The sequence below is a fragment of the Scomber scombrus genome, chromosome 9 (genome assembly GCF_963691925.1).
Source record: "Scomber scombrus chromosome 9, fScoSco1.1, whole genome shotgun sequence".
Classification (NCBI taxonomy): Eukaryota; Metazoa; Chordata; class Actinopteri; order Scombriformes; family Scombridae; genus Scomber; species Scomber scombrus.
In genome coordinates, this window is record NC_084978.1 from 13,833,322 (window position 1) to 13,847,278 (window position 13,957).

The window sequence follows — 13,957 nt, forward strand, 5'->3', positions numbered from 1 at the left end:
ACATAAACACACACACAACCACCCACACATACATACATACATCCTCACATCAGACAAAACCTGCTGACATAACGGCTGGTTTAACAAAGCACAAGGCAGTTTATCTTCAAAACATTCTGCTTTATTACAGAAAATCTTCAGGTTTTGAATATACTAGTTTCAAAGAGGTACATTCAGCTTGGAGGTTTGGAGTGTTGAGGTTGGAGACCCAAAGGGCTGGAGGGGGTGGGGTGCCCCCGCTGCATGATGCAGGGCTGCTGATGTGCCTGAAGGTGTCCACCTCCACCCCTCACTGAAAAGGGACAGCGTCCACAACCACAGAGCCTCGCATGGGTTTTTTGTTGTTTTTTTTTTTGTACATTTTGTTTTTCTTATGAAAGTGGCTGGAAAAAGGGTGCATTAAAAATACAATCCGTTCTTTTATACTTTTCATTTAGACAGGCAAAACGTTAGATTCCAAGATATTTTTAAGCATCTGAAAATAGCATCTCTGATGTCACTTAAAGGTTTTTCATTTGTTAAACAAAGCAGGCAGCCCCTCTTATTGTATCCTCTCACGAATCCTCGGCACAGTGCAGTCTGGAGGTAACATTTCACAGAGTAAAGAACAGCCTCATCTCTTTCCTTGCATCAGAAAACAGACAATTTTAGTACAAAATGACACTAAAAGGCATGTACATTTTTCCATTTGTTAAGAACAAATTAAATTATTTCTTAAAATCTCCATTTGGCATTGTGACTGCATGTGCCACTCTAGATATCATGACAGAGATATGTCAAGCTACAGGCAGGAGGCGTCAAATACAAAGACCTAGTACTAGAAAAAGATGGTTATGATTTGACTGTGGATCAGCAAAGTTTAAAACTAAAAAAAAAATCATTGAGAGATATGTTACCCAAATTTCATTTTTTGAACAGGCCAGTGTAACTGATTAGTGACAGGTGCTCATTGGTTTAAACCACAAGTTGAATCAACCAGAACTATGATGATGAAAGGAGCAGCACTGCTTAAGAGGTTCATTTTGGGGGGTTTGAGTGTAGTGGTGGGGGGCTGCCTGTCTTTGCACATATGACAAAGACTATCAAATGGGATTGACACAGGCTCACATCAGGGCTGGAGTAATAACACAGGCTAACTCAAACTGGCACAAAGCTGACCACTCTCCACGATAAAAAAAAGATTTATATAATAAAAATATAACATTTGTGAGTAAAATCACACTTAACAATAAATATGCCAAACAGTATTTGTTTGTGAAAAAAAGAAAACAAAATTGCAAAAAGAGTATCTAAAAGTGTTTGAAATCATTGCATGTTTATATGGAATGTATGAAGCACTACAAATAAAAAGCTAAAGGAAGGAACAAAAAGGCAAAACAGTTCACTCGATCATCCTGTAGGTCAGCAGATTTGACCAAAAACAGAAAGAAGGAGATGGAGGGTAAAGCCTCACAGTGGCATTAACTATGTTGAATCAGCAGGTCTGGAGTTGGGTTTCTTTATGCTCCAACTCCATCCTGCCAGAGACAAATTATGCAAACTAGAAAAAAACGTGTAATGAACATAAATACCTCATTTAAGCTTTAGTGCATGTGCGCATTTATTTGTATACAATGTGTGTGGTGCTGTTATTTTGTGTTCCTTACTCTCGTCTATCTGATAGGTGCATGTCTGTGTGTGCTCCGGTGTATGTTCTTGTGCCTTAGTGACCATCTACGCAATGAGCAAACCAGTTTCCTCAATAGTGCAGGATATGTCTAACCGTACTACATCAACAAGGCTCAAGTAATCCTGGTTTGCATCACACACACAAAACAGGCATTTATGACCATTCTCATGCAGTAAAGTTGCACGCATTTAAGTAACACGCAGACACACTGACTTGTCACTCTCAGGTCGCACTTGTGTGGATGGTATAGGATCACATTACGTGTCTGTTTCAGACTTTATCTTTTTGGCTTTGAGCAGATGCTGTTATACATCTCTAAGCTATATACAGTACAGCACATATATTAATTTTCTCATCTTAATTGGACTCTCTTAAATTATCTCTGAGGCTGGAAGATTTAGGTCATGCTCTTAGCATTGCCAGAATATCCTTTATAGCTCTAATCTATTTTTCATTCTCTCATACATACACACTCTTTTGGGATTGAGTAGTGATATGGCTCCAATTTACTTCTCTCCTATATTAGTATTCTATAAAGATTTCAGATTCATTGAAAACAAAGTAATCACGTAGTCAACGAGAAATCAGTTCTAACTGTTCTAACAGTCAGTTTGCTGCACTGAGTTGAACTGAAGTCACATTCAGTAACTTTTCATCCTTAAAGTTTTGTACCTGTGAATGAGTGAACATATAAGCGTTTAAAGAATAACCGTTGAAAAGCTAAATAACTGTAAAGTAGAATAACCGTTGAGAATGGGTTTATCATGTCTTATTAAAAACGTTGCTGAATACAGCGACTGAACATCAGTGGAGTGAAGCGTTCTTTTGAGCCTTCTTTTCATGCAGGTGAACTATTCTTGGAGTGGATATTACAACTGCTTGTTAAAACACAGCAGTTGGATAGAGCTACTGACAAGGCAGCCGTGTATGCATTCATCTGTAAGCTAGTATTTTTTTAAAAGAAGTAAAAGAATGGAAAGTCATGCCTGTCATCTGAGTAGATATCTTTAAAAATAATGCAGGGCACAGCTTTGCAGGCATGCGTTGGGGGTGGGGGGATGGGAGTTTGGGCAGAAAAGGATGGAGGAGAGAGTCCCATTTTTATCCCTTTGCCCCAGTCAGTACATCTCTCTCTTTCTTCTGTTTTTTTTCTTCCTCCTCTTCATCGCCTCCTTGATTTAGATCAGGCATGATGGCAGACAGCTCTGACCTGAAGGGACCCTGAATGTGGCTAAAACCACTGTTGTTGCGGGTCCTTGCTGCCTTTCACTCATGCTCCTTCAGGTGCTTATAGGACAGTGGTGTGACAGCTGCGATCTGAAAAGCACAAGCAGACAGATTTTACTTCAATTTTGTTATTACAAGCTTCTGCCAACAAGAGAAAGAGGACGAGACACCTTGAAATCACCCAAAATCAACACAGAATAAGCTGCGATTGGCCACAATAAATCAAATAACAGCTTCCCCTCCACCAGACACGAACAACATTTAGTAAAGAAAGCAATCCCCATTTCATCCACGTTTACTGATCTGTTGAAGCTCAGCAGGGTAATTGAACAGACACAGAATGTTAGGTTCTTTCCTTTTGGTTTACCTGGATGTTTGTAGGAGGCCATCCTCTGACAGCTAGTGGAGGAATAGAAACACAGGTTAAGCAGCTGTTGCAAAAGCTCATTACTATTGTTAAGCACAGATTTCGGTGACCCTGGTCAAAAGGGATGGGGAGTTGCAGTGACTTGGTGAGGTCAAAGGACTTTATTGTAACTATAATAAATATTTTTTCTTCTTCTTTTTTTAAATCAAGAGGCCTTTGTTCTCACTACTTTTGGTCTTCTTTTTATGTTACCCTTCATAACAAAATGTTCCAAACTTTTGGACATTTTGGAATAAACTTCTAATGAGTTCATGTCATAAAAAAGTTATCCCAATTAACACTGAATTTAAGAAGTCTTATTATTTAAAGGCTTTAAAATGGCCTTTAAATTTGTTATTTACAATATCAAGGAATAATAATAAATACATGAATAATTAAATAAATACATGAATAATTAAATAAATAATATGAATTGACAAAAATATAAACCATGAAATAATCTTGTATATTTTCAAGTTATTTCATCCTCCTTTTCACAATAAATAAGTTCATTACAGTTTTTTATATAATTCCAGCAGTTTTCATAATAAAAAACCCTTCTTTAAAAGATTTTTTTCCATCTCATGATTCAACTCTTGCTAACAACCATTTTATTTCATAATGCAACTTCTCATCAAAAAGTCTAACGGGGCAGAGCCAGGTGTATGATTTGTTGCTTGCTCATTTAGAGCAAAGCAACAACCACATAGTCACGTAACTGGCTCTCCCTTGTTTGTCTACATTGACAAACACCTGGTGATAAAAAGTGGCCTTGTGAAATAAAAAATACTTTCGTAAAATAACATTGTAAAACAAAAACAAAAACTGGAAATAAATAAATATGACTTGCAATAAACTCTAAACTTGTATTGTGAAAAGAAGAAGGATTAAATTTATTACTGAACAGATTGGGTTTTTTGTCCATGTTTACCTACAAAAAATGTTTTGAATATTTTATCATGCAGTGTTTTCATTTATTTTGTTGTCTATCCCCTGTATGTAATGCAGCAGCATTCAGCCTGAGGTTAAGGCAGTCACATCATGCAATGAGCCAAGCTCTCACAAATGCATTCATTATTTGTAAAGAGGGCAAGCAGACGGCGACCAGCAACACAACTGTTTGGATGTGCACACAGGAAGAAATGACCGTGACCAGACCACCACGTCACAATCATTACACGAATGTCACACTAGGGAAATCATAATCACCAGCTTTTTTGTTACACACTGAAAGGTAAATAAACTAAAGCAAATTGCCACCAACATCTTCACAAACACACACACACACACACACACTCTTAGTACAACAAATGAGATGTACTGAAATTAATAACAAAAATTGGCTTTTTAAAAGCACATGCAGACAGTAATATAAGCTTCGAAAGGGAGGCTGAACGGTGCATCTGTGTATATATATGTATATATACATATATATACAGTATTTTTTTTTTAAAGGTTGATGTTTTCAGCTGAAGGCCTACAGATGCATTCACATGTTAATTAAATGCACCATTTGACCATTTTTACTACAAAAAAAAAGAAAACATTAGTTGTTGACATGGAGTAAGTATATCTTCAGCCAGCCAATATCAGCTTACACAACACACACTGGGTCATAATGGATGTTGCCTGTACACCATTAAGCCTTAAACTTGCTTGTTAAGCTCAGAGTTAGGGCTCACAACTGCTGGAGAGGTTGGCTCAGTGTCTGGGGGGAGTGATACTTTGATTGGCTTAAATGGCCTGAAGGTGGGCTGGTACCTGTTTAAATGACAGTATTGGATTCATCTGAAAAGGTTCTCATGAGCAGGGGCCTGGCTGAAGACCGGGGAGACTGGAGGCCCCCCACACTCGACTGAACCGGCTTCTTCTAGAGGGGTGAGGCAAGAGACACCAATGACATCACTACGCTGACAAACACATGCACACTGCCTCACACACACTTAGCTTCTCTCTCCATCCGGTGCTCGTTCTTGCACACACATGTAAACACAGGGAACATACATATACTGTACATACACAGAGACAACTGGGAGACAGGTGGACAATGAAAACCAGTCCAGGTGTGTTTTTTCAACAGCATTTCCTCACAATTATAATTTTCAAAAGCCCCAAAAAGGAAAACAATTCACGGTAAAAAGCTGGTCAGACCTCCAAACAAGACCAGCATTTTTGACTCTATAAATTGAGCTTGATTCAGATTTAAACGAGGCTACTTTCCTTTGCACGTTTCTTTAAAGCAAGTACGAAATAACACACACACACACGCACGACAGACAAATGCAGTGGCCTGCAGGGGTTGTGGTGAGTGTCCAGGATGAGGTTGTTGACTTGAGCCTTAATGCAGGCTTGGGTGCTTGGACATGCTGCATTCACCTGACTGGACATGCGGAGGCAGCAGGCATTGGAACAGCACAGGCAGCTGGGAGGAGACACTGACTGATACAAGTGGACAGACAAGGATGGAAGACTGACTGCACGTTTCAATCACGGACATCCGATCCTAATCTACACTGCTGGCGGAGTTGGGCACACACCTGCCCACTGACTAACATTCCTTCTAAATAAATATACATATATGTAAAGAATAGCACTCAAGTCAAGATTTAAAGATGCAGCCTTCCAAGGATAGCATTCCTGATGTAATGATTAATCTAGTCTAGTCTGTCCAATCCAGTGGGGTCTATAAATAGCCACAGAACACCACACCTGAGTTACTTAAGAGGGCAAGGAAGGAGTCGCACAGCGGGAGAGGAAGACACAACAGGTAGGAAACAAGCAAGACCGGCAGAAAGAGAAACTGTGAGAAGAGACTTAAACATAAGAGCTGACAGAAGGAAAAAGAGACCTCAGTCACTCCATGAGAAGCTGTGAGTGCTAGCGGTCTGCGACAACATGAAGATAGTAGATGTCCCCGAGGAAGGAAGGCGATGCTTCATCTTTAGGGAGGCAGGTCCCGAGAGGGAGAGAGAACAAAGGAGACGGTGAGACAGAGTAGGAAGAATGTATTAAAGTGCAAAAGCGAGAGCGCTAGCTCGGAAAACAAAGTTGGAGAGGTGGAAAATAAGTAAAAATAAGGTTAAAGGGGGTGTTCTAAATCATAATAAAAGTACTGGATAGTTACACAACACCACGTATAGTATCAATTGTCTTCTTTCATTTTAGGCAGTAGATCCAAAGTATGCCTGTCAACTGAGAGATACACACTCAAAAATAAAAAAACAGGAAATGTATACCATATTCATTAATACATACATACATACATAACTGTTATGAGTTCCCTCAAATATGTGCAAAACATTAGGGTTTGGTTTATGACTTCTTCCAAATCAAAAAACATCAAGACATTATATTAAAAACAATAACCCACCCAAAAGAACAGCACATACCACCAAACATCTCCAGCTGCACAGAAAACACATTTGCTCCATCGGGAGCCAATTAAATGACAAAATATGTCTGGAAAAGTCGCCTTCTGGATAAATTGGGAGGAAGATCACAATGTCCCTCCGAAATGCAATAATACTATAAACCTGCATACAAACTGTTATGGTCATTTAAGACTGATTGTAGAGCCACAGTGAAATACATTTTTTTTTTTAAAAACGTTTTCCAAGTTCTCATTCTGTGTTTCTTTGTTAATTGTTCTGATATATTAATGTTTCTGTAAAACGTAGAAATATTTTTGACGTCCATCTTGAGCTAAATGTGATGACTAAATAATGCCTATCATAAAGGAAAAAACTTGCTTATGGGTCATCATAGCAGAGTGTCATCATGAGTGAAGTTGTGTGTACTGTTTGAATGTCAGTGGGAAAATAGTTTACATTTTCAAAGAACGCAGCAGAGGTCTAAATTTATTCATTTCTCCTTTGTCCTCCTTCTGAACTACGGGTGAGGTGTAGGTGGAGGCTAACACCAACCATCCTCTACAGTGCTCTATAGCTCTGTATACAAAAAATCATGTCCACTTTGGATTGATTCAACCAAATTTAAATCTTATTTGAATCCCTCTCTTTAAGTATACCCTGTACCAAAATACATCAAGGATGGGATCAATTAACAACAACCAAACCCTGGATAAAAAACTGTTAAAATCTCTCAACCAATATATGTTAAGTCAGCGCATCTAAATCTGAGAGATAGAAAGAGCGAGAGGGTGCAAATGTAGTAGAGTGCAAAAGTGTGTGTGTGTTTGTGGGTGAGCTGTACCTGTCGAGCATGGGGGCCGCGGGGCTTGCGGAACACCACAAGCAGGATCTCTGGCAGTAGGCTGAGCAGGATGAGCAAGATGATGACCAGCCAGGCTGACACTGAACTCAGCATGTTGGCAAACACAAAGTACAAACGCTGCTGCTTCAGGAAAGGCCTGCAGGAGAGGAACATGTTGGTTTACATTGGCTGGAAGAGCTACAGGAGATGACTAGCCAAGAACAGAGCTGATGAAAATGAGAAATAAAAAGGTCAACAGCAATAACTGTATATGTTGTTTTCTAACCATATTATTCCTCCCCAGAAAAAGCTGAAGAACACATAGAAGGCCAGTGAGCCCCAGATTACAAAGTGGTTGATCCATGTCCAGTGCCGCGTGTCCAGAGCAAGCTAGAATGGTGGAGAAAAGGGATGAAATACACATGTCAAATATCCAACACTGTTAGCCAAAATCAATCGTGTGCAAGTCATCTATCTTGTGAAACAGATCTAATGATACACTCTTTCATAAAAGATAAAAAAAAACAAGAGGGGAGTCATTTACCTTAAGTGTGACAGTAAAGACGAGGACAGTGAAGACTATCGTTCCATATGACCAATTTCCAAAAACCTGAATTTGAAGAAGACACATCAGCGGATGTATTTAGAAGGTAATACGTCATCATGTAATTCAATACCATACTAGGTCAGAGGACAAACCTGGCCATTATCCTGCAGTGCTGGGTTACAGAATAAAAGTCGAACACCAAAGAAGAAGAGCAAACCATGGAAGACTCCCAGGAAAGTCCAATAGAGGAAGGGTCCCCATCGCAACATGGCGTTCTTTGCAATCTCTCTAAAAAAATCATGACAGACAAAGATGAACAGAGCCATTATTGAATGCCTCTTTGCATACAATCTAATCAAAGCACAGAACACTAAAACTACATTTTAATGTCACACATGAAGTCTTCGGCTGCTCCATCACATAGATGATGTTGACTTGATTAGTGACTGAGGTAGATTTGAATATGTGAAAAGTACACAAAAAAAAGTAAAAGCCTAGTTAGAATGAACAATGAATGGTGAAGTAAAAAGTTCAAAAATGTTGTCTCTTTTCAACCAGCTAGATTTTGCTTCTTTGAAAACGAGTGTATGGCTCCAGTGTTGGTTCAACGGGATCAACATGTGTGACTGATAGCTTACTATAATTTAATTTTTTTACAATCACACACTACAATTTCTCTAAATAAATTAAAAATTCAAATTAAAAAAAAAGGTTGAAATCTTAATTTGTATGAATGCTGGTGCTCTTTAATAAAATGGAGCAACATACTGCAGATCTGGGAAAATCCCTAGGTTTACCTGTAGAGGTTAGCATTGTCCAGCAGAACCTCAATGCAGATGTGCTGTTCCAAAAGGCTGTAAGCCAGGATGGGCATAGAGGTGAAGCAGATGTTGTACATCGTCAGATAGGCCGCGTCATACAGGGGCTGGGGAGGATGGGAGCAGGAGGAGGGAGTGAAGGGAAAGGGGTTGGTAAGGAGGATCAGGAGGAATGGGGCAACCAGGGATTAATATCACACGAGGACAAAACTCATACACACCATCATACTTGCACATACAATATATCATATAAGCAAGCTTATATTTATCTTTCATTTACTTATGAAAGATCCGAGTAAGGGCCATCTGGCATGAGGAAGAGTAAAATATTCCCCATTACCTTTCACAAGTGGACACACCAATTATTTTTAAAAGGTAATTAATTACATAAATGAATACATCAATTAACCATTGAGTTCATCACTGTGCTCCAATCTGTAAGCTCATCATTTTCCAACCCGAAATTTACAAAACTTAAGTCACTGTGTTCATAAGAGTGTAGCTTTACACACACACAGACATGAACAGATGCCACCATGATTACATAATATCCACATACAATGTACCATGGTGAACAGAGCAGGACACATGTCTTTCTTATCTGTCTGTGAATTAGTGTCAGCACATAAAACATGTCAATCAGAGTTCAGACATCCCAAGGGCAGTGAGGGAGGGGAAATCTGGGGGAAAGAGTCCAGCATTCAGGAGGACGAGGTGGTGTGGATTCAAGGGACACTGCCTCCTTTCATGTTCAGAACATCTTTGAACCTCAAAAGGCCTCAGGACATACTCACTTGCTGAGAATAGCCGCAGAAGAACTGGTACAAAAACTGAGGTAAGATGAAGCAGAGGTTCTGCAGGGAAAGAAAGAAAGAGAGCAGGCTCACACTGATGAACAAGTAACAAAGAACATCAAATGTATTCATGTGCTCATCATATAGGTACAAAAAAAGTCAATATATTGACCTGAGTTCAGGCTAAAAATCAGTTTGCTTTGTTAAGGAATCTGATACTGCCAAATCTGTTTATTTCAAAACACCTTGCCACATAATCCTCAAGTCAAGTGAGTGTGCTGGTTGGTTTGGGAAACGCATACTATGCTGAAACCCACAACATCATCTTAGCATGACTCATGACATGAGGTCAATGTGACAGAAGTGTTAGGTCCTCCTACCTTGTAAAAGAAGTATTGCACCAGATGAGCAATGCGAACATAGTAGAGATGGCCGTGAGCCAACAAAAGTTTCTTGAGATGCTTGAGTTTAGGGATGGCATAATCACTGTTCCTCACTGCCTGCCGTCCCTCTTTACCCTTAATACCTGAAAAACCAAGAACAGATATTAATGCACTACTTTCACCAAAATGTTACCTGTCACTCTACTTGGACAGTAATTATAGGTCCTGGGTCAGCTTCAGCATGAGATTTCTTACCAATACCAACATGAGCTTCCAAAATCATGCTGACATCATTGGCACCATCTCCAATCGAAAGGGTGATTGGGCTGCCTTTAGAGTTCTTCACCATTTTTACTATCTAAAGATGGAGCAGGACAGGGGGCATCTTAAAAAAAAACAATCTTAACACAAGTGCTCACTGTAAAAATCATGCATTAATATTTTTAAAAAATAAATATTTTCTACATCTCAAATTGTTGTTCTAACCTGTGCCTTTTGCAAAGGAGCCATACGGCAGCACAGCACAGATGTGCAGTTTTGACAAATCTGCAGGAAAAGGTTCTTGTAACGACTGGAGTTGGATTCAGAGGAGGAGTTGAGAACCATCGATAGAGTGGCACCATCTATAATGAAACCATAGTCCTGACTGGTTGAGGACCAAGTCCTGCAAAATGAACAGAAAAATGGTTTAATCATCAGTAAGATTGAGTTTGGTTAAATGAAGCAAATACAAAAAATCAAAAAACTAGAAGAGTGCAGTCTGGGGGGGGGGGCACCTAATGCAACACCACCACAACTGCAATAGTATGCAAGATAAGCAGCGGACAGATAAACACAGACACACACAGGACCATACGCATGATCAGGTCATGATCATGAAGAGATCATGTAATCTATATGCCAACCTGTTGACGCCAGACTTGACTGTTGGTGCATCCTGTACAGCTTTCTTGTGGTATTCAAGCAACAGCTCATGCAATCGTTCCTCACGCCTCTTTGTTCCATCCTCCAGAGTTCGAACAGTTAGCTCCAACAGCTCTGTGCCCCTCTGAAACAATCTACAGGCATAACAGGTGGACTTTGCTGTCTCCATCTTGTCCCCTGTTAGGACCCACACCTTAATGCCTGCCCCCTGCAGAGCCTCCATGGTCTCTGCTGCTTCATCTTGAAGCCTGAGGGATGAGAACAAAAAGAAATAAATTTGACATAATTTCAATAATGACTATAAAATGATACATGCTTCCTGTTAACATGTTTCTAAATGGTGGAGTACTCTAAGATAGCCAGAAGATGGCAATGTGAGCTCACATTCAACACTTCTGAAAAGTGGGACATTTAGCCGTCACTACCAGGTAACAAAGGACAAAAGACCACGAGGAATCTGGTGACATGTGACAAAGGGAAAGAGGCAGGAAAAAGTTGCTTGAAGTGCTTGAAAGCCCTTACAATAAAGCAGCTGCAGGATGTTTACAGTTAGCTTAAACAATATTACAAAGAACAAATGACTTTATCACAAAAGTGCAAAAAGGATGTGATCTGTCAAAGCAACAGTACTGTATATTACATGGAATGCAGGAGTGAAACAAAGCTTCAAATGATAGCACCTCTTAAGTATATTTGGATGGGACTCAAACGTCAGCAATAACTGTGATGTTAACCTGATGCTAGTTTATGACACTATGTTTTTGCCGGCCTCAGCAAACCTTGACCTTCTCTATCAAGTTGTGTTGTGAGATTTCTTGCCTCCTTAATACTTGGCACTTGTCTCTAATGAGAGGCAGGGGAAAGGAAGGGCAACAGCAGCACACAAAATAACAAAATGCAATTATGTTTTCCAACTACCCACCGATCTTCCACAGCAGTAGCTCCTATTAGACTCATGCCGGTCTCCACTTGATTGTAAACAGCCATGAGCTTCTCCTCTCTGTCCTGCAGAGCCAGTCTAGCTTCCCTCAGTCCTGCATCAGCCTGTGCGTACTCCTCTGCAGTGAGACGTTTGTAGGCCACACACAACGTTCTGTAGCCCTCCTGCATAATGAAATACCCACAGTTATAGCATGAAAACACAAAATAATCTGCTATGAAATCAATACAGTGATTTAAAGATTTGGAAAGACAAAATTGCTTTTGAAACCCACTGTTGCATTGCGCTCCACATGCATACGTATCCTTTCAACCTCCTCCTGTCTGACACGGGGAAAGATGGAGGAATCTGCTCCCTTACAGAAGAGCAGTGTATCACCTGGACACAAAAACATACACAAATATACATTCACAAATACAAAGCATGTTCAGGGATGAGGGCCAGCATTAAATTGCAGTCAGTGCAATAAACCTAACTGTAATCTTATGCTTACCTGATTTGGATTTGACAATTACACTCATTCGCCTTCTCACTGGGTCGAAGTTCAATACATGAAGCAGGTCATACCTTTAAAGTAGAAATAAAATTAGCCTTAGTGTCAATGTGAATATTGAAAAAATATAAATACGTAGAAAAATGTATAATTGAGTTTTGTAATTAGAGACTTACATTTCAACATCATTGTTCCTGTTGAGAATTTTCATGGTTTTACTTTCAAGACCTAGAAATGTGAAGCCATACCTGCAGGGGGCGACAAACCATCACAAATGAGTAATTTTGTACTCAGGGACAGTGTGAATGAGTGTAATAAACTGTACATTATCTAAAAACTTCACATTACACGCTAATCTATATTTAACTGACTCTTAAATTATTCAAACACATGGTGCGTTAGTGTCTAACTCACGCACGACAGCCCATCTCTTACCTCATGGCACCCTTGACCAGAGCAACTTCATCAGGTGAAGAGGCTATAAACCCTCTCTGCTTCTCCGCTGGATGAAGCACCTCTCCATCCATCCCTAAGCCATCCACCTGATCTATCAGTCCATCCCTTTGGACCTGATTCTGCTCTGTAGACTCCTTCACCTGGACTGTGTGGCACAGACACAGGGCACGCAGAAACAGCTCTTCCTTCTCCTGATGACACAACATGAATGAGGATTAGTACAATAAATTAACTCTTGGTGTATCAATAGAGTTGGAGATAAATCCCTAGACTTACAACCGTTTGTCTAAATTGACTTCTTATAAACATACATGTTGAAGTGTAACCATCTGTAAAGTTTAATCAGGTGCTCTTGTCAAGAGAACACAGCCACTCTGCTCCCTCTCCATGGTGTGTGCATACGTTGACATGTCAAGGAGACCGTACGCAGGTGACCTGTGAAGGGTCTTTCTGAGCAACGAGCTATGTAATGGCCATATGTTGCTGCTTGTGTGACTTTTACAACAGATGGAGGGACACCACAACACTCACCCTGCCAGCTTTCTGCTGTAGTTTGCTCACAGGTCCATCTGTGACACAGAATACGTCCAACTCTGAGCTTGTGTCGCTGTACTTGTACTGGAAGCCGTCGATGCAGCACTCTATGAACTCCATGTTATTCTGAGTGAGGGTGCCCGTCTTGTCTGTGAAGACATACTCCACCTGTGGGTGATATGATAAAAGACCATGACTCTCCCAAACCCATAAAAAATTCACTTGCCCATTTGATAGACAACAATAAGATTGAGCAATTACTCCCTTTAAGAATTACACTGCATTAATCAGATTTATGAAGCACCACCTTTAATTGAAGTAATCATGTGGCAAACCAAGTGTGACTCATTTCTGACTGCAGAGTTAGAAATGCCATAAAGAAAAAAAAACAGAAGTCAGAACAGTGTAGGTCTGGTGTAATTATTAGGAGCTCATATTCTACAGTAGTGCTGCACAGATTAGTCTCAAGACCACATTTTGATCGGTCTTGTCTTAGACTCACTTTTAACTGTAGATTTTACTAAAATTTTCCTATTGTAGAAGAATGTAAAAAA

General features: G+C 39.9%; 1 protein-coding gene across 1 annotated transcript in view; it reads right to left on the reverse strand.

Moving 5' to 3' along the window:
• Positions 1-114: 114 nt before the first annotated feature.
• The window catches only part of atp11c (ATPase phospholipid transporting 11C), a 41,636-nt gene continuing 27,793 nt past the window's right edge, over positions 115-13,957 (reverse strand). The window contains exons 13-30 of the mRNA XM_062425554.1: positions 13,401-13,571; positions 12,849-13,060; positions 12,590-12,661; positions 12,414-12,487; positions 12,195-12,298; positions 11,903-12,084; positions 10,962-11,228; positions 10,543-10,720; positions 10,312-10,414; positions 10,054-10,199; positions 9,674-9,733; positions 8,859-8,986; positions 8,214-8,349; positions 8,059-8,124; positions 7,801-7,904; positions 7,515-7,671; positions 3,264-3,295; positions 115-2,986 (exon numbers count right to left, since the gene is read on the reverse strand). Coding sequence (XP_062281538.1) covers positions 2,950-2,986; positions 3,264-3,295; positions 7,515-7,671; positions 7,801-7,904; positions 8,059-8,124; positions 8,214-8,349; positions 8,859-8,986; positions 9,674-9,733; positions 10,054-10,199; positions 10,312-10,414; positions 10,543-10,720; positions 10,962-11,228; positions 11,903-12,084; positions 12,195-12,298; positions 12,414-12,487; positions 12,590-12,661; positions 12,849-13,060; positions 13,401-13,571 — 2,229 coding nt within the window. The 3' untranslated portion in view covers positions 115-2,949. The remainder of the gene's footprint in view (positions 2,987-3,263; positions 3,296-7,514; positions 7,672-7,800; positions 7,905-8,058; positions 8,125-8,213; positions 8,350-8,858; positions 8,987-9,673; positions 9,734-10,053; positions 10,200-10,311; positions 10,415-10,542; positions 10,721-10,961; positions 11,229-11,902; positions 12,085-12,194; positions 12,299-12,413; positions 12,488-12,589; positions 12,662-12,848; positions 13,061-13,400; positions 13,572-13,957) is intronic.